The sequence below is a fragment of the Perognathus longimembris genome, chromosome 2, assembly GCF_023159225.1.
Source record: "Perognathus longimembris pacificus isolate PPM17 chromosome 2, ASM2315922v1, whole genome shotgun sequence".
NCBI classification, from domain to species: Eukaryota; Metazoa; Chordata; class Mammalia; order Rodentia; family Heteromyidae; genus Perognathus; species Perognathus longimembris.
In genome coordinates, this window is record NC_063162.1 from 65,020,771 (window position 1) to 65,047,870 (window position 27,100).

At 52.1% G+C, this 27,100-nt stretch overlaps 1 protein-coding gene and 1 long non-coding RNA gene across 3 annotated transcripts in view; one reads left to right on the plus strand and one right to left on the minus strand.

Annotated features, from left to right (window-relative positions):
• Nucleotides 1-27,100, minus strand: part of LOC125346626 — a 30,707-nt gene continuing 3,607 nt past the window's right edge. The window contains exon 3 of the long non-coding RNA XR_007209981.1: nt 1-142. This is a non-coding gene — a long non-coding RNA (uncharacterized LOC125346626). The remainder of the gene's footprint in view (nt 143-27,100) is intronic.
• Zmiz2 (zinc finger MIZ-type containing 2) lies at nt 6,156-26,745 on the plus strand. Of its 2 annotated transcripts, XM_048339364.1 has the most exons (20): nt 6,527-6,583; nt 13,399-13,514; nt 13,612-13,726; nt 14,023-14,225; nt 14,399-14,582; nt 14,894-14,990; nt 15,069-15,154; nt 15,338-15,517; nt 16,033-16,110; nt 16,309-16,477; nt 17,793-17,937; nt 18,013-18,223; nt 19,098-19,203; nt 19,452-19,609; nt 21,817-21,884; nt 22,377-22,445; nt 22,607-22,851; nt 23,303-23,472; nt 23,568-23,810; nt 25,765-26,745. In XM_048339364.1, the coding sequence occupies exons 2-20, from the start codon at nt 13,465-13,467 to the stop codon at nt 25,870-25,872; spliced, it is 2,685 nt and encodes an 894-aa protein (XP_048195321.1). In that variant the 5' UTR covers nt 6,527-6,583; nt 13,399-13,464; the 3' UTR covers nt 25,873-26,745. The 2 variants fall into 2 exon arrangements, with proteins under 2 accessions (XP_048195319.1, XP_048195321.1); XM_048339362.1 differs by lacking the exon at nt 6,527-6,583 and adding an exon at nt 6,156-6,210 and having other exon boundaries at nt 13,397-13,514; nt 14,894-15,154.

Genomic DNA, 27,100 nt, shown 5'->3' on the forward strand with positions numbered 1-27,100 from the left:
CCAAAGATAGAAGGTCTCCATAGGATGTGATAGCCACTCAATGTTAAGTGCTATGTTTTCCAGAGGAGATATACTGTAATAAAATTGGAAAAAGCAATAATCATAAATGCCCAAGACAATTATTATTTACTTTCTTTCAGGGCTCCCTTAGATTTCAAGAGAAATTCACATGGAAGTGATTAAATAAAAATGTATTGAAATACCCATAAAAAAAAAAAAAGAAGCCAGGGACAGTGCTCAGGCCCTGAGTCCAAGCTCCAGGACTGGCAAAAAAAAAAAAAAAAAGTCAGGAAACCCCCCTGCAGCGGCCCCTCATGACCTCTGTCCCTGCACTACTGCTGTGCACATTGACTACCTGTGGAGGAGACCCTGTTTAAAGTAACACAATTGACATAGAAATACCAAGGAAGTGAGTGTAGGCCAGGATGGGCCGGATGGAACCCTGAAATGGGTTCCATTTCATATGAACCTTTAAGGACTCAAGCCCTTCCCACTCACGTGAAATTTAAACCATGGTGTAAGAAACAAGCCAATCAACAGTTTTCACTAAGTAAAATAGCCAACCAAAGTGTCTTGTCAAAATGAACCTTTGTGTCTTCTACCCTCCTGTCTTGGTAAATTTGTTTACCAATTCATGATCTCGGATCCAAACATCTAGGATACAACCCCCATATTCACTATCCCTTCTCTGCCCCCAACCCCCACCCACCACTGAGGGCAGAAGGATTCAGAGGATTATCACAGCATGATGAAAAAGTCAGTTAACTAGGGGCTGGGAATATGGCCTAGTGGTTAAGTGTTCACCTCATATACATGAAGCCCTGGGTTCGGTTCCTCAGCACCACATATATAGAAAAAAGCTGGAAGTGGCACTGTGGCTCAAGAAGTAGAGTGCTAGCTTTGAGCAAAAAGAAGCCAGGGACAGTGCCTGGTCCCCAAGTTCAGTCCCCAGGACTGGCCAAAAAAAAAAAAAAAAAAAAAAAGCCAGGTGTGGAAGTGTGGGTTAAGTAGAAGAAAGTACCAGCCTTGAGCAACAGAAGTTCAGAGAAGCTGGGCACTGGTGGCTCACACCTATAATCCTAGCTACTTAGAAGGCTGAGATCTGAGGATCGTGGTTCAAAGCCAGTTTGGGCAGGAAAGCCTGTGAGACTCACCTCCAATAAACCACCAGAAGATTGAAAATGGCACTGAGGCTCAAAGTGGTAGAGTGCTGCCTTGAGTGAAAAAGTTCAAGGACAGTGCCCAGGCCCTGAGTTCAAACCCCAGGACCAGCATGCGCGCGCGCACACACACACACACACACACACACACACACACACACACACACACACACAGAGATCTAGTTAGCAGAGGGGAATGTGAAAAGGCAGTCTATGAATAGGACATGTGCAAACCGGACCAGGAAGAGTGGAACCAACCAAGTAACACTGAGCAGACATCAGAAAATAGGATAGCTCTTTTTTTTTTGCCAGTCCTGAGGCACTTGAGCCACTTGAGCCACAGTGCCACTTCCAGCTTTTTCTGTTTATGTGGCACCCAGGAATCAAACCCAGGTTTCATGCATGCTATACAAGTACTCTACCACTAAGCCACATTCCCAGCCCTCACAACTTTGTTCATAAACAACTTTGTGAGAATTTTCATGATCTTTGCAAAAAAGACAAAACCATGCCGATGGGTGCCTTGTTCCACAACTCCACTTGCTCTATGAAGGTATTATCTCTAAGTAAGCACCAAAAAGCTGGAAGTGGAGCTGTGATGCAGGAATAGAGGGCCATCCTTCAACAAAAAATGTTAAGGCATATCACCTTGGCCCTGAGTTCAAGCTCTATGACTAGCACACACACACACACACACAGAGGCTGAGCTTGAACCTACAATCCTTCTGCCTCAGCTGATGAGCTTAGCAATTCATAAATCTGGTGGCCTTTCCTGTAAAGATTTAGAAAAAAAACAACACTCCAGTGAACTGAGCAGAGGAAGGTGGCTTTATAAACAGAAAAGGGCTGAAGGAAGCAAAAAAAAGTTGCCCATTTTTTAATTTATATTTATTTATTTGTGTCAGTCATGAGGCTTTAACTCAGTCCTGGGCACTGTTGCTCTTTTGCTCAAGACCAGCACTCTGTAATTTGGGGCTAGAGTTCCACTTCCAGTTCATGGACTTTCCTGTCTGTGGTTGGCTTGCAATCCTGGTCCTCAGCTCTCAGCCTCCTGAATAGCTAGGGTTACAGGAGTGAGCCACCAGCACCCTGTGGGTTGGCCAATTTACAGTTACTTTCATTACAGGCTTAAAATGGATTTCCTTATCATACTGCTCAGTTAAACCAGTGCCCTTATTGGTTACTATGATTCTCTTGTTTTGCTTATGTTGATGGTGTGAAAAAGACTCAAAACCCTAATAAACTAGGCATAATAATCATCTTTTTTTTTTTTTTTTGGCCTGGGCCTTGGACTCAGGCCCTGAGCACTGTCCCTGGCTTTTTGCTCAAGGATAGCACTCTGCCACTTGAGCCACAGTGTCACTTCTGGCCATTTTCTATATATGTGGTGCTGGGGAATTGAACCCAGGGCTTCATGTATATGAGTCAAGCACTCTTGCCACTAGGCCATATTCCCAGCCCCGTAATAGTCATGCCTGTAATCCAGTCTATTCCAGTGACAGATCTCAGAATCAGGGTGTTTGAATCCAGCCCCTAGACTAGACAAATCCTTATCTTCAACTAGAAAATAGGAGGCTGAGAGCTGAGATGTGAGGATCAGTTCAAAGCCAGCCCTGGGCAGAAAAGTCCCCATAAAACTCTTATCTCTAATTAACCACTCAAAAAGTGGAAGTGGCACTGTAGCTCAAAGTGGTAGAGCCCTAGCCTTGAGCACAAAGAGGCTCAGGGACAGCACCTATGTCCTGAGTTTAAGTCTCAGGACAAAAAAAAAGAACAAAAAAGAAAAGGTTGATCAAAGTTTGTAATCTGGGAAAACTATCATTAGATTAGTTATACAGACATCACAGAGGTAGGTTAGGGATGGCTATAATGTCATTCTACGATAGAATTTGGGGGGCTACCATCAAATGTGTAATTTGTTATGGATAGAAGTGTCCTCCTGTGACTCATAAGCATATATACCACAATCTGCACAGTATCAGGACACCAAGAGGGCTAGATGGAAGAGTAGAGAAGGGTAACAGTGTTTGGTGGTCAAGATAGGTGGTTAACCTCTGTAGTCTCAGTCTCAGCTACTCCTACTCTTGTTAAGTTGTAACCTGGCTGATATATTAGAATCCTGTCTCAAAAAAGTAGCTCTGGCAAGGCCAATGGCTCACATCTATAATCCTAGTTACTGGGGAGGCTGAGATCTGAGGAATCAAGATCTGAGGAATGGCAGTTCAAAGCCAGCCTGGACAGTAAAGTCTATGAGACTCTTTTTTTTTTTTTTGCCAGTCCTGGGCCTTGGACTCAGGGCCTGAGCACTGTCCCTGGCTTCCTTTTTGCTCAAGGCTAGCACTCTGCCACTTGAGCCACAGCGCCACTTCTGGCCATTTTCTGTATATGTGGTGCTGGGGAATCGAACCCAGGGCCTCATGTATATGAGGCAAGCTCTCTCGCCACTAGGCCATATCCCCAGCCCTCTATGAGACTCTTATCTACAATTAACTACCAAAAAGTCAGAGGTGGAGGTGTGACTCAGTGTTACAGGGCTAGCCTTTAGCAAACAAAGCTTAGGGACAGTGCCTAGACCTGAGTTCAAGCACCAGGAGCAGCACATAAACACACACAAAAAGCAGTTCCTGCTGATATTTGAAGAGCTTGCAAATAGCAAAAAAAAATTTTTATCTCCCATGGTGTTAGAAGAAGAGCTTCAGAAAGGCAGAATTATTATTTTTTTAAGTCAATAAAATAGACGAGGGGAGTGATGAAGGCAGTGAGTCCAATCAAGATACATTGTTAGCACATATGGCAATGGCACAATGAAATCCCCTGTGGGGCTAATATAGGCAAATTAAAATGTAAAGAAGAAAAGAAAGAGGAGGAGGAGGAAGCATTTTGGTAACAATGTTTACTGCAGCCTAGAAAGGATCAGAAACCTCTGTGGCTCTTCCCTGCAGGAGCTGCTCAGCGGGTAGGGATGACACCTGCCAGTTTTGGTGGCACCTGGGCTTTTGCATGGTAATCTCTGGTCTCCTCCTTGAAATTACCTGCCTCCTTCCCAGGCAGAAGAGGGCCAGGTTCCCTGGAACTACCTTCTTCAGTCAGCTCTCAAGGAACACCTCCCCCTCCCTCACCCCCCCCCCCTTTGTCTGGTGGACACACAACTGTTGGGGCACTTCCTTCTGTTTTGTCTAACGTGTTCCTAGGGTGGCAATGACCGTCCTGTCCTGACCCTTAGGGACTCATCTCGCATTTGCAGGACCCCACCGTCCTTCCCAAAGAAAGCACAGAAGCTACAAGTGTAAAAAAAAAAAAAAAAAAAAAAAAAAAAAAAAAAAAAAAAGCTTAAGCAAGCCAGGCACCCAGTGGCTCATGCCTGTAATGTAATCCTAGCTACTCAGGAGGCTGTGATCTGAGGATCACAGTTGGAAGCCAGCCTTGCCCAGGCAGGAAAGCCTGTGAGAGGTTTATCTCCAATAAATTACTCAGAAAAAGCCAGAAGTGGTTCTGTGGCTCAAGTGGTAGGGTGGGAGCCTTGAGCACAGAGAGGCTCAGGGACAGAGAGTGCCCAGGACCTATGAGAAAAAAAGAAAATGTGTTCAGGAAGAAAATTCAACAATGCTAAAAATTAATTGTAGGGCATCTCTGGATGTATGAACCTCTTGATTTATTTATTATTTATTTTTGCTTTCAGGGGATTAAACCCATGGCATTGTTGTTTTACCACTTGAGTCAATCCCTAGCCTTTTGGGTTTTGTTTTTGACATAGGATCTCACTAACTTTTCCCAGGCAGGCTTTGAATTTTCAGTCCTCCTGCTGCTTCCTGAGCAGCTCTAGAACTATGGGTGTGCAAACCATGAAACCAGCTTGGATGCAGGAATGGATAAACTGGTATATCCATGCAATGGGATATTCTGCCCCCAAAAGAAAGTTCTGACATGTAGCTAAACTTCAAGGACACATGATGATGAGTGGAATAAGTTTCTCTCCCCTCCCCCAATATTATATGATTCCACTTTACATGAATGCTTAAGAGAACTCAAACTGACAGAGCTTGTATGTATAGAATAGGTATTGTCAGGAGCTGGGAGCAGAATGGGATGTAGGACTGATATGGAGTTTCTGTTAGAAAAGATGAAAATGTCCTGAAGTTGGTGATGATAATTGCAATGTATGTGCTCAATACCACGGAGCTAACCACTGAAAACAAAATGGTAAATTTTGTTATGTGCATTTTGCCACAATAAATAGTAATGGTGCCTGGCGCCTGTGGCTCATTCCTGTAAGCCTCAGGAGGCTAAGATCTGAGGATGGTGGTTTAAAGCCAGCAGGGCAGGAAAGTCCATGAGACTCTTATCTCCAATTAATCACCAGAAAGCCGAAGTGGCATTGTGGCACAAAGTGGTAGAGCGCTAGCCTTGAGCTGAAGAGCTTAGGGATAGTGCTCAGGCCCAGAGTTCAAGCCCTTGGACTGACAACAACAAAAAGTAATAATTGTGGTATTGAGAGAATGTGGTCTTTTTAATAGGAAAAAGGCAATACCTTCAAGTGTGACAATAACATTGGAAAGGTCCAAACGATCAGACTTTATTTCATCCTCAATAGTGACTTCAACAGCTCTAGCGGAGGCGGGGCTGCGGGAGAAGCGCACAGCAAGACACAGGCTGCAGTTCTGGCCAACAAGGGGCCTCTCCCGTCCCGCCAAGACCCCGTGCCCTCGGCAGCACCCGGGCCTCCTCGCCGGGTCCCCACCTGGCCAGCCGGAGTGAAGGGTTCGCGGCGACACAGCGGGGCCGAGTTCCCGAGGCACCGAGTGGGGTGCTCTGGGCCCTCCCCGCTTCCTCTCCCCTCCCCTGCCCTCTCCTTCCCTCCTCACCCCCTCTTTCCCTTCCCGCCCTTCCCCTGGAACCTCGTCTCCCGCTCTCTCGGCTCCAGCCAGGCCCTGGCCTCGCCCCGCCGTGGCCCCGCCCCCAACACAGGCCCCGCCCTGCCTCCCAGCCCCGCCCCGCCCCCAGCGGACAGAGAGCAGGAAGCGCGCAGTGGCTCGGCCGACGCCGCGTTCCAAAAGGTGTGGAGGGGGCTGGGGGCGTAGGTCGTGGCCCCACCGGGTCTCCCGCCAGCCTGGCCGCCCGAAGCCCCGGCCCCATCTTGCCGCCCGCGGCCAGCGCTTGGTCTGGCAGACACCCCCGCCCGAGCCGCGGCTCGGGGCTCCGCTGCTCTGGCCTGGGGGCGGGGCCGGCGGCGCGGCGTCATGCATATGCATGAGCGGCGCGGCGGCGGCTCCATTGTGCCCTGGGAGCCGGCGGCGGCGCGATGGCGCGGGCGGCGGCGACCCGGGGGCGGCGAGCGGCCCCGAGGGCGAGCTGAGCACATGGAGCGGCGCGGGCCGGGGGCCGCCGCGGCGAGGGGCCGGGCCGGGCCGGGCGGAGGTGAGCGGGGGCCCCGGGGTGGCGCCCGGGTGCGCCGCCCGCGGGCAGGTACGGGACGGCGGGGGCGGGCAGGTGCGGCAGGTGCGGGCGGGCAGGTGCGGCGGGGCCCCGGGCGCCCCCGGCCAGCTGCGGCGCCCACGCCGGGGCCCGCGGACGGTCCGGGCCCTGCCGCCCACCTGCCCGCACCTGCCACGCGTGCCGTGCGTCGCGGTCTCGGGCCGACCCAGCGCCGCGGGGTCGGGGGCGGCCCTAGCCTCCCGGAGCCTTTGTTGGGGCCGGCCGCGGCTCGCCGTGGGCGCCCGGGGCTTCCCGGGCAACGGAGGCCTTTCGTTCTCACCTTCACGGTGCGCCCCTCGGTTCCCACTGCACGTCGTCGTTAGGCGAGAGGGGCCGCAGGCTGTCGCCGCTGGCAGCCGCTCCTGGCTGGAGACGCCGGCCTGTCAGCCTCTAGCCGTGATGCAGGGGGAACACCCTTTCCCGAACTGGAGCTCGGGCAGAAGGGTGTGCTCTCCTGGGGTTTGCCCTGGCCTCCCGGAGCCCCGTGTCCCCAGGTGCCCTCCAGGTGTCTCCCCACCCCCAAGAATTCCATCCATGGCGCTCAGCGCCTTTCTTACCCTTCACCTGCCCTGTCCCCTCACCCTGATGCACTGCTTCCCCCAGTTTCTGCCTCCTTGCCCAACTACCCCAGAACTCTGTCCCCCTTTCCTTAGGATGCCCTCCTTCTACGAGTAGTTCAGAACATCCCTGGTGCTGTTTTGAGTCATTTGTGATACTGCAAATTTCACCGAGATACAAATAGCAGCAATGACTTGATCTAAGACCCTGGTGGGTATGGATGGGTAGAGTGAACACAGACTCAGAATTAGGCCCTGGCGAGCTAGAGCCAGAACATGCTTTGATGCTTGACTGTGGTAGAAGAAAGGCCATGTTAACTTCACCCACCAGCGCTGACCTGGAGGCCCGCCTCATGCCCAGGCTACCCACAGAAAGATGAAGTGTAGGTGAAGACTTCTTAGGGACAGATGTAAGATGTTTGGGGGACATTCTGATATCTGGGGTATATCTCCAAGCGCTGGTGACATGAAGCAGTCATGTCTTCAGTCCTAGAGTGGCCAGTAGATTCTCATTTTACACATTGTAAACTGATGCCAAGGTTTCGTCATTGGGCTATTGGTACATGCTTCTCAGGACTTGAACTTTAACTCTACATTTAGGCTGTTCATTGTTGTGAGAAGGCACTTGAACAACCTACGTGTGTGTTCACAGGAGTGTGCATGTGTGCATATGTGTTGGGGGGGGGGGTTCTGGGGCTTGAACTCAGGGCCTAGGAGCTGACCCTGAGCCTTTCTGTTCAAGGCTAGTGCTGCGCCACTTGAGCTACAGCCCTACTTCTGACTTTTTTTGTGTGGTTCGTTGGAGATAAGAATCTCGCAGACATTCCTGCTCAGCTGTCTTCAAACAAGTGATCCTTAGATCTCAGCCTCTTGAGTAGCTAGGATTATAGATGTGAGCCACTAGTGCCCAGCGAACCCCCTACTTTTTGACATTAGGAACCTTGCTCCTTCCACACACCAGAACTGTCATTTCTTTTTCTCAAGTGGCCTGGCACAAGGCTGTTGTCTTGGATTAGGGCCCATGTTCTGGGTCCTGCTTTTAGATGCTGGGACAGAGTAAAAGAGGATGGAGCTAGATTTGGGCTGTGGCTGCTGTGGGACACCTGAGAAAGAGGGGTCTAGAAGTTCTCTGACGCTCTGTACCTGGAATAAGATATGATCTGGCCCTCAGAAAGCCTTTCGGCTTGTAGACTGACCTCAAGCCACAGGAGCTCTATCAGGGTACCTGGCTTCAATTACCGTTGATGCAAGAGCTGGGCTGTGAGAGGGACCCTGCTTTCCCAGCCCTAAATTGAAGCCAGAAGCAGGAGCAGAGCTGGGGCCTGGGGGCCTCCCCAGAGAGACATGCTTTTGGGGAGGAGACAGGCAGGAACTTGTGTGTAGAGAGGAAAGCTCAGAGGGAACTAGAAATGTCTGTGGTCTCTGTCTGCAGCAGAGAAGTGTCATAGGTGGAATTCCCCAGGCCCTTTTGACACAAGAGGCTGCCCTGGGCTCTTTCTACCCTACCTATACTTGCCCTTTTCCCTTCTCTCTGCTGCTCTTCAGCTTTCACAGTGGGCAGCAGTAGCAGCAACAGCCCCTGGCAGACATTAAAAATGCCAGACTGTGGGCCTCAGCTGACCCTGGGTGAGGTGGGCACCCTGTCTCAACAGCCTGACATCTACCTGACTTGGAAACACTGAAGTTGGAGAGTCACTTGGTCGCTGCCCTAGGTGACTGGAAATGAGGCAAGGGCTTGCCTGCCTGTACTTCTTGGGATGGCTAAGTGATTGGGGGGGCTTAGCACAGCAGCTCTTCAGTGAGAGGACTGATGCTGCTGCTGGTATTGTAAATAAGTGGGGTTCTTTTGTTTGTTTGTGGAGGAAGGGGGTTGAACTCAGGCCCTGGCACTTGCTAGCCATGTGCCAGTCCTGTGTTTTGTCTGAGTCAGGGTCATGACCAGCTACATGCTACAGGATTAGTGTGTGGTCAAGCTGGTCTCAAACTTGTGGTCCTCCTATCTCAGTCTTCTGTGTACTGGGATTGCAGGCATGTACCACTATACCCAGCTAAAGTTTTGATTCCTGAGCTTCTTTTGTTTGAGGCTAACACTACCACTTGAGCCACAGCACTACTAGCAGCTTTTTCTGTTTATGTGTTACTGAGGAATCGAACCCAGGGCTTCATACATGCTAGGCAAGCACTCTACCACTAAGCCACATTCCCAGCCCCAGGGCTGGCTTTGAACTGTGATCTTCAGATCTCAGGCTAGGATTATAGGTGTGGGCCAGCCAAGCTTTCCTGTTGTAGACTTATATTCACTCTCATCTTCCATCTCCTAAGATTACAGAAATGGAGAGGTTATCCTCTGGCCACCACCAATGTGATCTTAATTTCTCCAATTTTTGAGTGTCAGTAATGCCAAGTGAAGGAATCACAGCCTTTGGGGAGTGGCATTTTCCACTCAGCATGGCTCCCTAGAGACTTGTCTAGGGTGTGTGTTACAGCTAATTGTTCCTTCTTCTGGCATTCAGGTAAATGGATGTACCACAGTTGGTTCAACTATTTGTCTGTTGAAAGGCATATGGGTTGTTTCCATTCTTTATTACAAATAAAACAGCAAGATACATTCATAGACTGGTTGTTATATGACTGCCTTTGTCTAATACAAATGCCCAGGATGTACAGTTGTGAGATTGTGCTTGGTCGTTGTGAGCTTAGTTGATAAGAGATGGTCTTTTCCATTTACATTCCCACCGCAGTGTGTGAGACATCTAGTTTCTCCTTGCCAGCATTTGGTGATGTCACTGCTTTTCGTTTTCATTTCAGTTGTTCTGATAGATGTCTAGTGATATCTCCTTGTGGTTTTGATTTGCATTTCCCTACTGACAAGCATCTTTTCATATGCTTATTTGCCATCTGTATATCCTTTTGGTGAAGTATTTCTTCACTTTTTTTTTTGCCTATTTTCTAATTGATTTCTTTTTGTTATGTTTTGAGTTTTGAGAATTTATTACATGTTCTAGTCGTTTGTGGAACATATGGTTTGAAAGTATTCCTGTAGGGACTAGGAATATGGCCTAGTAGCAAGAGTGCTTGCCTCGTATATATGAAGCCCTGGGTTTGGTTCCCCAGCACCACATACATAGAAAACGGTCACAAGTGGCACTGTGGCTCAAGTGGCAGAGTGCTAGCCTTGAGCAAAAAGAAGCCAGGAACAGTGCTCAGGCCCTGAGTTCAAGGCCCAGGACTGGCCCCCCCCCCCAAAAAAAATATATATATATATTCCTATAGCTTAGCAGGTCTGCCATAGAGAAAGTTTTGAATTTTGATAAAGTCCAGCTTATCAATTTGTTTCTTTTTTGTTTTGTTTTGTTTTGCCAGTCCTAGGGCTTGAACTCAGGGACTGGGCACTGTCCCTGGCTTCTTTTTTGCTCAAGGCTAGCACTCTACCACTTGAGCCACAGCACCCACTTCTGGCTTTTTTCTGTGTATGTGGTACTGAGGAATCGAATCCAGGGCTTCCTGCATGGTAGGCAAGCACTAAGACACATTCCCAGCCCTCAATTTGTTTCTTTTAATGGATTCTAATCTTTAGTGTCAAGTTCAATAACTTTTTGCTTAGCAGGGCACTGATGACTCATGACTATAATCCTAGCTACTCAGGAGGCTGAGATATAAAGATCAGCCAGCCTGGGCAGGAAAGTCAGTGAGACTTTTATCTCCAATTAACCACCAGAAAACTGTAAGTGGTGCTGTGGCTCAAAGTGGTTTGCCTTGAGCAAAAGAGCTCAGCTATAGTGCCCAGACCCCAATTTCAAGCCCTACAACTAACAACCACAACAGCAAAAATATCTTTTTGCCTGGTCTAGATTCCAAAGATGTTTTTCTTAAACATTTTATAGTTTCATTTTGGTTTTGGTTTTGTGCTAATCCTAGGGCTTGAACTCAGGGCCTGGGTGCTGTCCCTGAGGTTTTATACTTAAGGCTAGCCCACAATTCCACCTCTTTCTTTTTTTTTTTTGTTTTTGTTTTGTTTTTTTTTTTTTGTTTTTTTTTTATTATTATTATTATTTTTTTTTTTTTTTTGGCCAGTCCTGGGCCTTGGACTCAGGGCCTGAGCACTGTCCCTGGCTTCTTCCCGCTCAAGGCTAGCACTCTGCCACTTGAGCCACAGCGCCGCTTCTGGCCGTTTTCTGTATATGTGGTGCTGGGGAATCGAACCTAGGGCCTCGTGTATCTGAGGCAGGCACTCTTGCCACTAGGCTATATCCCCAGCCCTGTTTTGTTTTTTTTTGGCCAGTCCTGGGGCTTGAACTCAGAGCCTGAGCACTGTCCCTGGCTTCTTTTTCCTCAAGGCTAGCACTCTGCCACTTGAGCCACAGCGCCACTTCTGGCCATTTTCTGTATATGTGGTGCTGGGGAATTGAACCCAGGGCCTCATGTATATGAGGCAGGCACTCTAGCCACTAGGCCATATCCCCAGCCCAATTCCACCTCTTTCTTTTTTGGTGGTGGTTAATTGGTGATGAGTCTCATAAAGTTTTCCTGCCTGGGCTGGCTTTGAACAATGATCCTCAGATCTTAGCCTCCTGAGTAGCTAGGTTTACATGTATGAGCCACTGGAATTTAGCAACATTTTACTGTTTTGTGTTTTACTCTTTTTTTTTTTTTTGGCCATTCCTGGGCCTTGGACTCAGGGCCTGAGCACTGTCCCTGGCTTCTTTTCTTTTTGCTCAAGGCTAGCACTCTGCAACCTGAGCCACAGCGCCCCTTCTGGCCATTTTCCATATATGTGGTGCTGGGGAATCGAACCGAGAGCTTCATGTGTAGGAGGCAAGCACTCTTGCCACTAGGCCATATTCCCAGCCTTGTGTTTTACTCTTTTTTTTTTTTTTGGCCAGTCCTGGGCCTTGGACTCAGGGCCTGAGCACTGTCCCTGGCTTCTTCCCGCTCAAGGCTAGCACTCGGCCACTTGAGCTTGAGCCACAGCGCCGCTTCTGGCCGTTTTCTGTATATGTGGTGCTGGGGAATCGAACCTAGGGCCTCGTGTATCCGAGGCAGGCACTCTTGCCACTAGGCTATATCCCCAGCCCATTGTGTTTTACTCTTAAACCTGTGATCAAATTCACTTTTAGTTAACTTCAATATTATAAGGTATGAAGGGTTTATTTTTGTTTGTTGGTTGGTTGTTTTTTGTCTTTTCTCCCAGTGTTGGGGATCAAACCCAAGGAATCATGCAAGTACCACTGAACCATACGTCCCCCAACCTCTCACTTTTGGGATTTCCGGGTTTTGTTGTTTGTTTTACCTATAGAGATCCATTTGCTAGAGGGACTTCTTCCTCTACCTTTGTGTGTATTTCTGTGGCTGTTTCTGCATTTGTAGTGTGTCCATTGACTCGTGGTTCTGAACCTCCATCAGTATCAAGTCTTTTTTTTCTTTTCCTCTGGAGCCTGGACACTGTCCCTTAGCTTTTGCACTCAAGGCTGATGCTCTGTCATTCAGCCCACCTTTCTACTTCCAGACTTTTGTTTTTGTTTTGTGCCAGTCCTTTGGGCTTGAACTCAAGACCTGGGTGCTGTCCTTGACTTTTTTTGCTCAAGGTTAGCACTTTACTACTTGAAGCACAACTTCGCTTTTCACTTTTTGGTCGTTAATTGGAGATAGAGTCTCACGGACCTTTCTGCTCTAGGCTGGCTTTAAACTACGATCAACTCTCAGCCCCCTGAGTAGCCAGGATTATGTGTGAGCCATTAGCACCCATCTTGGTACCACTTCTTTACTTTCTCAGCTCCTGCCTCCTCTGGCTTTGCGCCTTCTCAGCTTCCTGGGCCCTCAGGATGGTCCTCTTCTGGAGGTGATTCCCACCCCAGGCCTTCTGTGGGGCTCCTTGGCATCCTGGTTCTCTAGTCCCTAGTTAATATAGGGTGGCTGAGATTTCCCCTGGCTTCATACGAATATCTAGTTCTTGATGTGGGAGAAAGTAATTGAAACTAGAAAGCCTGTTTCCAGAGTGTGCCAAGGGCTCTGAGTGACAGGCCCAGGTCAAGAAGACTGACTCCTGAGATGGGACAGGCTGGGCAGATGGAGCATCCTCCACTGCCCTGATGTCTACCAGAACCTGGCTGTCCCTTGCAGAGGAAGGGGCAGGCCTGGCTGCCCTGGGTTCCTTCATGTTGCTAGGAGTCTCTGGTAGCATCTAATCTCATGTCCTTTCTCTTCTATCCAGCAGCCAGAATAGTGGGTTCTAGCTAAGTACAAGCAGACCTGGCCTGCTGGCTGCTCTGTGGCCAATGAACTCCATGAACCCCATGAAACCTGCCCTGCCTCCTGCTCCACACGGGTGAGTATAGGCACCTGTGGCCAGCCCCTTGCAGGCCCTGGGCTGTGGGGCACCTGTGGCCTCCTGACCCAGGCCTCACCAGCCGCTCTCCCTGTAGTGATGGTTCATTTGCGTATGAGTCTGTGCCTTGGCAACAAAGCGCCACTCAGCCAGCCGGGTCACTGTCCGTGGTCACTACCGTGTGGGGAGTTGGCAACGCGACCCAGAGCCAGGTGAGCACCTACGGGGCCCAACCCCAAGCAGCCAGAGTCTTGACAGCACTTGAGTTCCACCAGCCAAGGGACTGGGGGTGGCTGGCACAGAAGGATGGGGATGCCTGAGCCTTACACGTCCTGGCTGCTGTTTCTCCTCTACCTTGTGGGATTTCTGCTGCTTTCTCCAGCTGCCCCCCAGACCACCCCTCCCTGAACATGGGCTGCCCCTCTACCCCTCCTTCCCTTGACTTCCCAGGCTTCCTGGTTTCTAGCACTATGGCTGGTTCTGTTTTGTAATTCCCACTTCATTGTAGGTTTTGGGGAACCCAATGGGCCCTGCAGGAAGCCCCCCTGGTGGCTCTATGATGCCTGGTGTGGCAGGTGGCAGCTCTGCCTTGGCCTCCCCACAGTGCCTGGGACAGCAGGCATTTGCCGAAAGCGGTGCTAGCAAGGGCTACGTGCAGCAAGGCGTGTATGGGCGCGGGGGCTACCCTGGGGGCCCCAGCTTCACCACCGGGTAAGTAGGAGCCCTCACCTGGCCTAGTGGATAGAAGCTGTCAGCCTGCATCTATCTCTGCTTCCCCACTGGTGCAGCACCACAGTGGAGACCCTAGAAAAAATGGACTCAAAGTTCTGTGAGGCCCCAGAGCAAGCCATACAGAGGGTGTGGCAGTCATATGTCTCTTACAGGTATGCAGGTGGCCCTGGGGGCCTGGCCCTCCCCTCACATGCTGCAAGGCCCTCTGCTGACTTCACACAAGCAGCAGCTGCAGCTGCCATGGCTGCAGCTGCAGCCACAGCTACCGCCACCGCCACTGCCACCGTGGCTGCCCTGCAGGAGAAGCAGAGTCAAGAGCTGAGCCAGTATGGAGCGGTGAGGCCCATCTGTACTCCCCATGTGGCTGTTCACTATCCTGGGTGTTCGGTGGCAGGGGACTCAGCAAGGCAGTGGGCCTGAGACCTCAAAGGGACACACATGGGCTGCCCTGAGGGCTCCTGAGGCCATTGGGAGAGAGATTAGTGGAGAGAGATGAGCAGGAAGGGGGCGAGGGCTCAAGGAGGGAGGGCCTAGGAGCTGGCTGTGAGGGATGTGTGCTCCCAGCAGCAGTGGCCATGTGCCCATTGTTGTAGTCCTTCATGGGGGGGGTGCCTGGACCATTCATTGCTCCTTTTTTCTCTTTGCAGATGGGAACTGGACAGACTTTTAACAGCCAGTTTCTGCAACATGGAGGTCCCCGAGGGCCCAATGTCCCCCCTGGCATGAACCCTACTGCCATGGGAGGTATGATGGGCCCTTCCGGCCTCTCCTCCATGGCCATGAGCCCCACCCGAGCAGCAGGCATGACGCCTTTGTATGCAGGGCAGCGCCTACCCCAGCATGGGTACCCTGGACCTCCTCAGGCCCAGCCACTGCCCCGACAGGGGGTCAAGAGAGCCTACTCAGAGGTGAGTGTCCCAGGTGCCCATTGTGGGGAGCTGGGTACCACCTCCCCACCTGATCCCCTTCAGAGCTATGTTAAGAACAGCTTCTGCATGTGCCCAGCAGGACCAGGGACATGCCAGCACATGGATGCTGCTTCCCTTGATACCTCCTCCTGCCCTCCCTCTGGGCATTCGCCTTTTCTTCAGGTGTATCCAGGGCAGCAATACCTACAAGGAAGCCAGTACACACCCAGCACTGCCCAGTATGCACCTGGCCCCGGGCAGCCTCCGGCCCCCTCTCCCTCTTACCCTGGCCACAGAATGCCCCTGCAGCAGAGCCTGGGCCCAACCTTGTCTGCACCTGGCCCTACTGGACTGCACTACAAGGTAGGGTTGCCTCTGGGGGCAGGCCTGCCTTCAAGGAGGTATGGGCTGGCAGGGAGATGGGCAGGGCTTCACAGAGTGCTAGACAGGGCAGGAGCAGCTCCTAGGGTGAGGGGTCAGTTCTGAAAGAAGTTCAGCCTCTGCAAAGTTCATGTATATCCCCATGAACATTTAGTATTGGGAGAGTAGGCCGGTATCCCAGCCACTGTGACATCCTTTATGGGACCTTGTTCCTAGGCCTCTGCTGGGGGTGTACCCTTTCAGGGTACTCGGGGATAGAGTGGACTCCTCAGGAGTCTGGGTGGGCTGGTATTAGTCAGATATTGAGAGGGGGAGGGTAGAATGCACCTGTCTTTACAGCCCCTCTGATGTGATCAGTAAAGTTCCTAATAGGCTATTTGAAAAGTGAACGTAAGTATAGAGACGCACAGATTAGCATCTCTGAGGGTGTGAACTTGTAGATTCAGACCCTGGGAACAGCTGGGGACAGGCCTAAGCCTTGGTTTTCTCTCCTACAGACCACAGAACAATTCAACGGGCAGGGCACCGGCTTCAATGGGGGCAGCGTCAGCTACAGCCAGCCTGGCCTGAGTGGGGTATGGGGGCTCAGCTGTGCAGATGGGCTGGGAGGTTTGTGAGGGTGGGGGTCATGGAAGGAAGGTGCCTAGGCAGAAGGTTATGGGCCCTGCCAGGCAGCCTAGGGCCACTTCTGCCCACCTCTTTTGCTGGTTCCTGGGGGAGTGCTCCATGAACACTGCCATTCTGCTTTGACTGCTTGTGCTCAACTCCTACAGCCTGCCCGTTCCATCCCTGGCTACCCTACCTCCCCACTGCCGGGGAACCCCACACCACCCATGACGCCCAGCAGCAGTGTCCCCTACATGTCCCCAAGCCAGGAGGTCAAGTCTCCCTTTCTACCTGACCTCAAGCCAGGCCTCAGCTCCTTGCACCCGTCACCCTCTGGTAAGTGTCCACTTCAGGACAGCAGTGACCAGGCTGGGGAGGCTGCAGGGAGGGTGTCAGGGACAGCTGCTGTCTCCCTAGAAAAACCCAAGGATTCTGTCTTCTTAGAAACAAACTTTTGAACTGGGCACCCATGTCTCTCGCCTGTAATCCTAGCTACTCGGGAGGCTGAGATCTGAGAATTGAGGTTTGAAGCCAGCCTGGACAGAACTAAGTCCATGAGACTCATATCTCCAATTAACAACCAAAAAAGCTAGAATAGGAGCTGTGGCTCACATGGTAGGCTACCAGCCTTGAGCAAAAAAGCACCAAGCCCTGAATTCAAGCCCTAGGACCTGGCACATTTTTTTTTTTTTTTTTTTTTAAAGAACCAACTTTTGTGGGCTGGGGATATGGCCTAGTGGCAAGAGAGCTTGCCTCGTATACATGAGGCCCTGGGTTCAATTCCCCAGCACCACATATACAGAAAACGGCCAGAAGTGGGTGCTGTGGCTCAAGTGGCAGAGTGCTAGCCTTGAGCAAAAGGAAGCCAGGGACAGTGCTCAGGCCCTGAGTTCAAGGCCCAGAACTGGCCCCCCCGCCAAAAAAAGAACCAACTTTTGTGCCAGGCCTTTTTTTGGGCGGGGGGGGGGGGGCACTAGTCCTGGGGCTTGAACTCAGGGCCTGAGCACTGTCCCTGGCTGCTTTTTACTCAAGGCCAGCACTCTACCACTTGAGCCACAGCGCCACTTCTGGCCTTTTCTATATTTGTGGTGCTGAGGAATGGAACCTAGGGCTTCATGTATGCACGGCAAGCACTCTACCACTAGGGCCTTCTGTTTTCTATCGATGACAGATGCATTTGGTGGTGGTGGGTCTTCTGTCCAGAAAAGTGCCCGTGCATGCAAAACCTTCATTGCAGGGGATTTATGAATCTTCTGAAGCCTATCCTTAGCTAGGGAGAGCACTATAGAGGAAGCTGGGCTCCTAACACCTTAAATTGAGTTGTATGTAGGGGCACTGACAGGTTGCCTGCTCCCTGGGAGGCGCCTAGCCTCCCAGCATTGCCTGGTCTCCCAGAAGCATTGCTGTCTTCTGGCTGGGCTGGGATTGTGTTCTCCCATTATAGTCCAAAAGACACTGGGCAGATAACCAAGACGGGGTGGATCACAGTGACCAGTGGGCCAGTGTCTGGGGTGAGACAGTGCCCCGGCTCCACGTTGGCCCGTTGAGGCCTGTCGTGCAGAGGAGCTCTAGGGTGCAGCTACCCTCCTTGAGTGGCTGGAGACACTCTGTTGGGGCACCCAGCTTCAGCCAGGACTGCATCTACCCCCAGGCAGTGGCCCTTGTGATGAGCTGCGACTGACATTCCCAGTGCGGGATGGGGTGGTCCTGGAGCCCTTCCGCCTGCAGCACAACCTGGCTGTGAGCAACCACGTCTTCCAGCTCCGAGACTCAGTGTACAAGACCCTGATGCTGAGGTGAGCCCCGCCGCCCAGCCCAGCCCCTGGCCCCACCCCTGCATGGGTGCTCTGAGCCCCCTCCTTGCTATACAGGCCAGACCTAGAGCTGCAGTTCAAGTGCTACCACCATGAAGACCGGCAGATGAATACCAACTGGCCCGCCTCGGTGCAGGTCAGCGTCAATGCCACGCCCCTCACCATTGAACGAGGAGACAACAAGACCTCGCACAAGCCCCTCTACTTGAAGCATGTGTGCCAGCCCGGCCGCAACACCATCCAGATCACGGTTACCGCCTGCTGCTGTGTGCGTGCCCATTGCAGGGAAGGGTGGGGAGGATGCGTGCAGAGAGTGGGGGGGGCTTCGCACTACCGGGGTCACCATCCATCATTTTGGGGGTCTGTCTGGAGGAGTGGGATGGCTGTGGTCAGGGCTAGTCACTAGGTTTTGTCCTCTTTATTACCACGCTTTCCATTTTAATGTATCCTTGCCCTTTAAGGAAAGAGATCCAGTTACATGCTCCCTAGCTATTTTCTAGTTAGATTAAATTGACTAGATTTGATGTTCACATGACTTATGTAAGAGAAATGAAGCTGGGTTGGGACCCTCATGGATGGAGCTCCACCGGCAGCTGGTCAGGCGTTGTCTGGGTTCCAGCAGGCAGGGCCCCAGCTACACCACATGCAGCTGTAGGCACCTGATGGTGGTGAGGGTTGGAGATGGGGCAGCCAGAGTATTGCAAGTTTGAGTCCACACTAGGCTACATAACATGATCCTGTCTCTTCTGTCTCCCTGTCTGAAAAAAAAAAAAAGAAGAACTCAGAAGGGTTTAGCCTAGTGTCACAAAGGGTGGATGCCATAAACTGGGGCTGGTTAGGACACTGTAGGAGGTATAGGTCAGGCATGGATGGCAGAGTGTGGGCAAGAGCACCCAGTCTCCTACCTGTAGCTGTGTCCCCTGAGTTCACAGAGGAGAAGAAAGCATCTTGCTTAGGCAACTGGAACAAAGCCAAGTTACTAGACTGGCCTGGCCCACTACAGCCCGGAACCCTGCCCTGCCCTGCCTAGCACCCCCTACCATAACTCCTCCCATCTGAGCTCAGAGTTCCCCTGGACCTCGTTGCCACGCCTCCCCAGTCACAACCTCCCCTAACCCCCAGTATCTCCCACTGTGTTGTAGTCCCACCTCTTCGTGCTGCAGTTGGTCCACCGTCCATCTGTCCGCTCTGTGCTACAGGGCCTCCTAAAGAAGCGCCTCCTGCCGGCTGAGCACTGCATTACCAAGGGTGAGTACCCCCCAGCTGCTGGACACTGCCCCCCTCAGCCTCTGGACACTTCCCTCCTCAGCCGCTGGACACTGACCCCCCCTCAGCCGCTGGACACTACTTCCCCTTCAGCCCCTAGGACTATGTCCACACAGCTTCCTCCTCACAAGGCCCCTGGAGTGGTTGTGCAGTGGTCTGGACCCTGATTGGCAGCCCATTCACAGCTGCCCCGTGTGGCTTTACTCAAATCTTTCCCTTGTTGATGTCAGTAAAGCGGAACTTCAGTAGCGGCACCATCCCTGGCACCCCTGGGCCAAATGGAGAGGATGGAGTGGAGCAGACAGCTATCAAGGTGTCCCTGAAGTGCCCCATCACCTTCCGCAGGATCCAGCTCCCTGCCCGAGGCCATGATTGCCGCCACATACAGGTGGGTGGTCACCACAGGTTGCTGCTGGAATTGGCTGCCTATAAAATATTTTAAGTAACCAGAAAATTTGAGAAGCAGTGTTGAGTGGAATCTAAAGCAGAAAAAACTGAGAAAGTCAGTCATTTTTTTTTTTTTTGGCCAGTCCTGGGGCTTGGACTCAGGGCCTGAGCACTCTGGCTTCTTTTTGCTCAAGGCTAGCACTCTGCCACTTGAGCCACAGCGCCCCCTCTGGCCATTTTCTGTATATGTGGTGCTGGGGAATTGAACCCAGGGCCTCATGTATAGGAGGCAAGCACTCTTGCCACTCTTGCCACTAGACCATATCCCCAGCCCTGGTAATATTTTTTTAAAGAAAGGATACCTCATGATCAGACAGTTTTACTTCTGGCTATTTCCCCAGCAGAATTGTATACAGTGATACTCCAGACTATGTAATACTTTCAAATAAAAACAAATGTTAAAGCTGGGTGTGGTGACTCACACCTGTAGTCATAGCTACTCCGGAGGCTGAGATCTGAGAATCTTGAAGCCAGCTCAGGCCGGAAAGTCTGTGAGACTCTTCTCTCTCTTAAATACCAAAAAAGCTGGAGTGGAGCCTGTGGCTCAAGAGTACTAGCCTTGAGCAAAATAGGTCAGGGACCAGAGTCCAGGCCCTGAGTTCATGCCCCAGGACAGACAGACAGACAGACACACACACACACAGACAGACACACACACACACACACACACACACACACACACACACACACACACGCGTTCCATTCCTCAGCACCACAGAAAAAGCCAGACATGGAGGTGTGGCTCAAATGGTAGAACACTAGCCTTGAGCAAAAGAAGCTCAAGGACAGTGCCCAGGACAGGCACACACACACAAAAAAAAATGTTTTGTGCCAGGCAGGATGGTACACTCCTGTAATCACAGCACTCTGGAGGCTGAGGCATGAGGATTGCAAGTTTGAGGCCACCCTAGGCTACATAGCAAGATTCTATCTCCTCATATCTCCTTGTCTCAAAAATGTGGATTTTTTTCTTTTTTGCCAGTCCTGGGGCTTGAACTCAGGGCCTGAGCACTGTCCCTGAGCTGCTTTTGCTCAAGGCTAGCACTCTGCCACTTGAGACACATTACCACTTCCGTCCTTTTCTATATATGTGAAAAATAAGTTTTGAATACTGGATGCTGGTAATGCATACCTGTAATCCAAGCTTCTCTGAGGATCTTAGTTCAAAGCCAGCTTGGGCAGAAAACCCCATAATACTCTAATCTCTATTTAATCAGCAAAAATCCGGAAGTGGAAGTGTGGCTCAGTGGTACAGCACCAATCTTGAGCATAAAAGCTAAGCAAGAGTTTGATTCTGAGTTTAAGCCTCAGTGTATGCATACATGAACAAAGTTTGTTGTTTTTTTTTTCTGGTGCCAACACTGGGGCTTGAACTCAGGGCCTGGGTGCCAACACGGGCTTGAAAGCTGGCATTCTACTATTTGAGCCACAGCTCTACTTCCAGCCTCCCCCTCCCCCCACACACACTGGTCCTGGGGCTTGAACTCAAGAGCTGTGTATTGTCCCTGAGCTTTCATGATCAAGGTTAGCACTCTCTACCACTTGAGTGACAGCTCCATTTCTGGCTTTTTGATCGTTAATTGGAGATTACAGTCTCATGGACATTCCATGCTAGGTTGTTTGAATTGGGATCCTCAGATCTCATTTTCCTAGCTAGGGTTACAGGTATGAGCCGCTGGTACCCAGAAGCAGTTCTTCAGTCATCCCCAGAGGCTGAGGGGAATCTGAATATCTCTGCTGCTAGATGGGCTAGGCCTGCTATGGGCCTTGCTGTCCTGAGCTTTTGTTTCTAAGTAGAGTCCTAGTTTTTGTAATAGTTTTACTAGCTACAGCATTCATGGAGCTCCATTGTCAAAAGCTGTAAAGATGCATTGCAGTCTTCCTGCTCACCCTTGGGCTTCCTGTCTTTGCGGAAATGCCAGTGTTCGATGAGTAACCATACACTCCACCCCCTCAGTGGTTGACAGTGTCTTTTCCTTTTAACACCCCTTCCTGAGTCATTCCTTTCAACACAGCTGTCCAGGCCTTGCTTTGCTCACATGGCCTTGCAGTTCTGGTCAGAGAGGCTTTAGTCGTGGTAGAAATCTGGAGCGTGAGGCAGCTCAGACACTATTATCAGAAACCACCTGTCTCTCCATTTCTCTATAGTGCTTCGACCTGGAGTCCTACCTACAGCTCAACTGTGAGCGGGGGACCTGGAGATGCCCAGTGTGCAAGTGAGTAGAGCTGCTGCTTCCTCAGAAGCCTTTGTGGGGAAACTTCAACAGATCAAAACCCCACTGAAGGGCCAGCAGCACAGGCTCTGGTAGCCTGGCTAAGAAGCCTCCTGCGTGGTCTCATACATGCTCATGTCCAGGGCCACCACAGTCATGTCCCTTCATGTGGGACTACCAGGGTCCCTGTACAGAGTTGCTTCCACAGATGACAGGTCCCCCGCCCTGGGGGTGGGGATGAGGCTTCTGAGATATGTCCTTTGTTTTCTTTTTTTTTTTGGCCAGTCCTGGGCCTTGGACTCAGGGCCTGAGCACTGTCCCTGGCTTACTTCCCGCTCAAGGCTAGCAACTCTGCCACTTGAGCCACAGCGCCGCTTCTGGCCGTTTTCTGTATATGTGGTGCTGGGGAATCGAACCTAGGGCCTCGTGTATCCGAGGCAGGCACTCTTGCCACTAGGCTATATCCCCAGCCCCTGTGTCCTTTGTTTTCTACAGCAAGACGGCCTTGCTGGAAGGGCTGGAGGTGGACCAGTACATGCTGGGCATTCTGATTTACATTCAAAAGTAAGTGTTATCTTTCTGCCACCCCAGCATCCATGGCCACCAGGAGACAGCTCTGGGTTCCAGGCTCCAGGTCCTGCGTCTTGCTGAGCACCAAGGAGGTGCTCAGGGGCAGCAGGTACTGGACACAGGGCATGTGGCTAGCACCCCGTGTTCCCACCCAGCTCAGAGTACGAGGAGATCACCATTGACCCGACCTGCAGCTGGAAGCCTGTGCCTGTGAAGCCAGACGTACACATCAAGGAGGAACCTGATGGGCCGGTGCTAAAACGCTGCCGCACCGTGAGCCCGGCCCATGTGCTCATGCCCAGTGTGATGGAGATGATCGCAGCCCTGGGCCCTGGCGCTGCCCCCTTTGCCCCCCTTCAGCCCCCTACAGCCACCGCCCCCAACGACTACCCCAGCCAGGGTGAGTATTGCATACCTAGTGGTGAACCTTGGGGTCCTCTTCCGAGCTGCCTCCTCACTGTGCAGTGATGCTTACCCACCACAAGCCCAAAGGCAGAGCCCCACTGGGGTCCCTGTCCTCCTGCACGTCCCACCTGGAGTGTGGCAGTGAGCCAGTGAACAGCAGTGAGGTCTCCATCCTTGCCCTCACTCTGGAACAAGGGGCTCTCGACTATATCTCCTCACAGACTGTCCCACCAGGGGCTGCCACCGGAGACCCCGTTCTGTGGGTGCAGCACACTGAGTCCAGTCCTGTGGGGTCATTCCTGAGGCTTTCACTCCTAGGAGTATCCCCACAGTGCTGGGGAGAAATGCTGATTCCATGCTGATGTGGGTGAGCTGCCCCACCGACGCCAGCTGCTCTCCTGGCCCCTCTGCCAGCACGAGCCCACTCAACCTGATTGCTCTGGCAGGTTCCAACTTCCTCGGGCCCGGAGCCTTCCCAGAGTCTTTCCCGCCCACCACGCCCAACACCCCAAGTCTTGCGGAGTTTGCCCAGGGGCCGCCCCCAATCTCCTACCAGTCTGACATTCCCAGTGGCCTCCCAACTCCAGAGAAGTCTGCTCCCTGCCTCCCAGGCCAGGTCAGTGCTTTGCCAAGCAGCCCAGGGAATGGGGGTGTCTGAGGGCCACCCTAGGGAATCCTTGGACTGGTTTAATAATTTCTCTCCATCCTCAGATTGCACCAGCGGGCCACCTGGACCCAGCACACAATCCTGGGCCACCAGGGCTACACACCTCCAACCTTGGGGCTCCATCAGGTCCTCAGCTACACCATCCAAACCCTCCCCCTGCATCCCGACAGCCCTTGGGCCAAGCAAGCACTGGGCCTGTTAGTGAGCTGCCCTTCAACCCAGTCACGGGCGTGATGGGTGCTCCCGGCATATCTGGCCCAGGGGAGGCCTCAGAACCAGCTCTGGACGTAAGTACCAACTCCAGGGCTGGGGAACACGTGGGCACTGTCCCCGGGTTCACTGTGCTTGAGAAGAGAGGAGATAGTCCCCTCAGGGACACCCTCAGATAATACTGAAATTCAGAACCAAGCACTGGTGCCTCACCCCTGTCATCCTAGCTACTCAGGAGGCTGAGATCTTAGGACCAGGGTTCAGAGCCAGCACAGGCAGGAAAGTCCCAAGAGTCTCTTATCTCCAGTTAACCACCAGAAAAACAGAAGTGGTACTGTGGCTTAAAGTGGTAGAGTGCTATCCTTAAGCAAAAAGAGCCTGGAGGGCTGGAAATGTGGCTTAGTGGTAGAGTTGCTTGCCTAGTATGCATGAAGCCCTGGGTTCAGTTCCTCAGCACCACATAAAGAGAAAAAGCTGGAAGTGACACTGTGGCTCAAGAGGTAGAGTGCTGTGAGCAAAAGAAGCTCAGGGACAGTGCTTAGGCCCTGAGTTCAAGCCCCAGGACTGGCAAAAAAAAAAAAAAAAGAGCCTGGACAGTGCCCAGTTTAAGTCCCATGACTGACAAAAAAAAAAAAGAAAGAAAAATTCAGCCCACTTATTCACAGGCCAAATACCTGAAGTAGCTATGGGGTTGCCAGGTACCATCTTTGGCAAACATGCCGACTGTGAGGGCTAGATGCTTGGTGAGTGGGTGTGGAGTCCCTTAGAGAAGACTGGGCTAGAAGCTCACAACAGAGCCCTGAGAGTTTGGCTTGAGGGGCTGGGAATATGGCCTGGTGGTAGAGTGCTTACCTCGCTTACATGAAGCCCTGGGTTCAATTCTTCAGCACCACATATATAGAAAAGGCCGGAAGTGGTGCTGTGGCTCAAATGGTAGAGTGCTAGCCTTGAGCAAAAAGAAGCCAGGGACAGTGCCCAGGCCCTGAGTCCAAGCTCCAGGACTGGCCAAGAAAAAAAAAAAAAGAGTTGGGCTTGAAGCTAGGTGCAGGTGACTTACACATGTAATTCTGGCTACTAAGGAAGGCTAAGATTGGAGGATCATAGTTTGAAGCCACCGTGGCCAGGAAAGTCCATGAGACTCAATCTCAACTATCATAAAAATGGTAGTGGAGCTGTAGCTCCAGTGGTAGAGCTTCTCTAGCCCTAATCAAAAAAAAGTTAAAGGTAGGCACCCAGGTTCTGAATTTAAAGTGGCTTAAGCAAAGCACTGGTGGCTCATGCCAGTAATCCTAGCTACTCAGGAGGCTGAGATCTGAAGATCTCTGTTCAAAGCCAGCCTGGGCAGAAAAGTCTGAGACTGTTATGGACAGTTAACAAAAAAACAAGTGGGGCTGGGGATATGGCCTAGTGGCAAGAGCGCTTGCCTCGTATACTTGAAGCCCTGGGTTCGATTCCTCAGCACCACATAAACAGAAAAGGCCAAAAGTGGCTCTGTGGCTCAAGTGGCAGACTGCTAGCCTTGAGCAAAAAAGAAGCCAGGGACAGTGCTCCAGCCCTGAGTTCAAGCCCCAGGACTGGCAAAAAAAAAAAAAAAGTGGGGGTGTGGCTCAAGTGGCAGAGCCTTGAGTGAAGAAGCTAAGTGCCCAGGCTCTTAAGCTCCAGTACTAGCACAAAAGCATGAAAGACAGCTGACCCTCTCTGGACCATAATAGAAACGCATCGAAGTTCCACATGAAAAAGAATGAGCTGCTCAGAGCAGAAAATCCTAGGGGCTTGGTTCTCTGCCATCTCATTTGTCCCTGGAAGTCATGTTGGTGATGCCCTTCTTGGCGTGTCTACCCACAGTGCACAGCTGCACTGCCTCAAGTTGGCACCCTGGCAGCTTCCACAGGGAGAGCCAGGCACCTGCCTGTGGCCCGCAGCATTTGTCAGGAGTGGCAGCTGGGCATCCCATAGGCCAGGGGACAGGCAGCTTGCAGAGGCAGCATGGCCACAACGCTCAGAGTTGCTCACATGTGCCTTTGTCCTCAGCTGCTCCCAGAACTGACCAACCCAGACGAGCTGCTGTCCTACCTGGGCCCACCTGACCTCCCCACGAACAGCAACGATGACCTGCTCTCTCTCTTTGAGAACAACTGATGCTGTGTTCACCCCCAGACCAGCGGGGGACATGCTCAAAGATGTCACCACAGCTTGTCATCTTTGCCCAGCCCCACAAGACAACCTGGCCATCCTCCCCAACCATCCCCACCCTGCACATACCCAGAGCCCGAGTCCTTGCCGAACTGGGAGCAGCCCCATGCTCTGTTCAAGGTGACCCCGGCCAGTGGCCTCACCACCCTCCCTCCCTCCAGCTCACAGCTACAGTTTTTGCCGAGGTGCCCTGCCAGCCAGCCCCTGCCCAGCCGTGTGCATACACCCCATGCCCCAGATCTCATGGCCCTGCACCCGGTCCTCCCCTGTGCCTGCTCCCACCCTCCTGCATCTTGTCCAGCTGTGTCCAATCCTTGGGAGAAGAATGAGGAACTGCAAAGGGCAGGAGCCGGGAGCTCTCACCCAGGCCAGCCCAGCTGTGGGGTGGGGATTCCTTCCCCTACCCCCAGCTTCAGGCCAAGGCTGGGGGTGGGGGAGCTACAAAGCACAACAGTGCAGTACTCTGCTGAGCCGAGAAGGGGCAGGCAGCACTGTGGGACATGCTCCCCTCCATTGCACAGCCGGTGTCCGCTGCTGCCCTGCCCAGCACCCCTTCCCACAGGCAGACTGCACCAGCAGAGGTTCTGGAAGGGAGGGACAGTGAGCTTCACTCTGAACTGGCTCTATTCTGTGCGGATTCCCCTGTGAGCTGCTCTCCCACTTCCCCTCTTCTGTGAAAGAATTAGTACAGCTGTGTTTTTTTAAACCACCTCTGGCTCCGCCCTGCCTGCCCATGCCCAGTAGGAGAGGAATCGAGCAGGGTGCCAGCCCCTCTGTCTCCTGTCTGTGTGATCTCTATTAAAGGACTCCCTATTGGGCCTGGCTGAGTCCCTTCATGCTGGGGCACTGTGGTCTTTCCTTGGGGAACAGGTCCAATTCTCAGGTGGCTCTTTGGGCCCCACGTCAAGCTCTGGCTGTTTCCAGCCAAGCCTCAGCTATTCCCCACCCCGTGGTAAATTTCCTTCTCCCTGGAATTTTCCACACTGGCTTCAGCTGGAGTGCTGTTTTGTCAAGTGTTCCATACTCCCCTGGGAGACACTGGCTGACATGTCACCTTTCCTGGGTGTGCCGGAGGGCAGGGAGCCAGCAGTCGGGTGTCTAGTGCCTTGAGCTTGGCCAGGGGCCTTACCAGCACCAGGGTAGACTGCAGGGTGCCAAGGTCGTCCTGGCCACC

What these genes read in the sequence shown, in the direction of transcription:
- Zmiz2 (XM_048339362.1), top strand. Translation starts at nt 13,465, where the DNA reads ATGAACTCCATGAACCCCATGAAACCTGCCCTGCCTCCTGCTCCACAC. An exon ending in TGGAGATGCCCAGTGTGCAA is followed by an intron (nt 21,885 to 22,376) that starts GTGAGTAGAGCT and finishes TGTTTTCTACAG; the next exon opens with CAAGACGGCCTTGCTGGAAG. An exon ending in CCTCAGAACCAGCTCTGGAC is followed by an intron (nt 23,811 to 25,764) that starts GTAAGTACCAAC and finishes CTTTGTCCTCAG; the next exon opens with CTGCTCCCAGAACTGACCAA.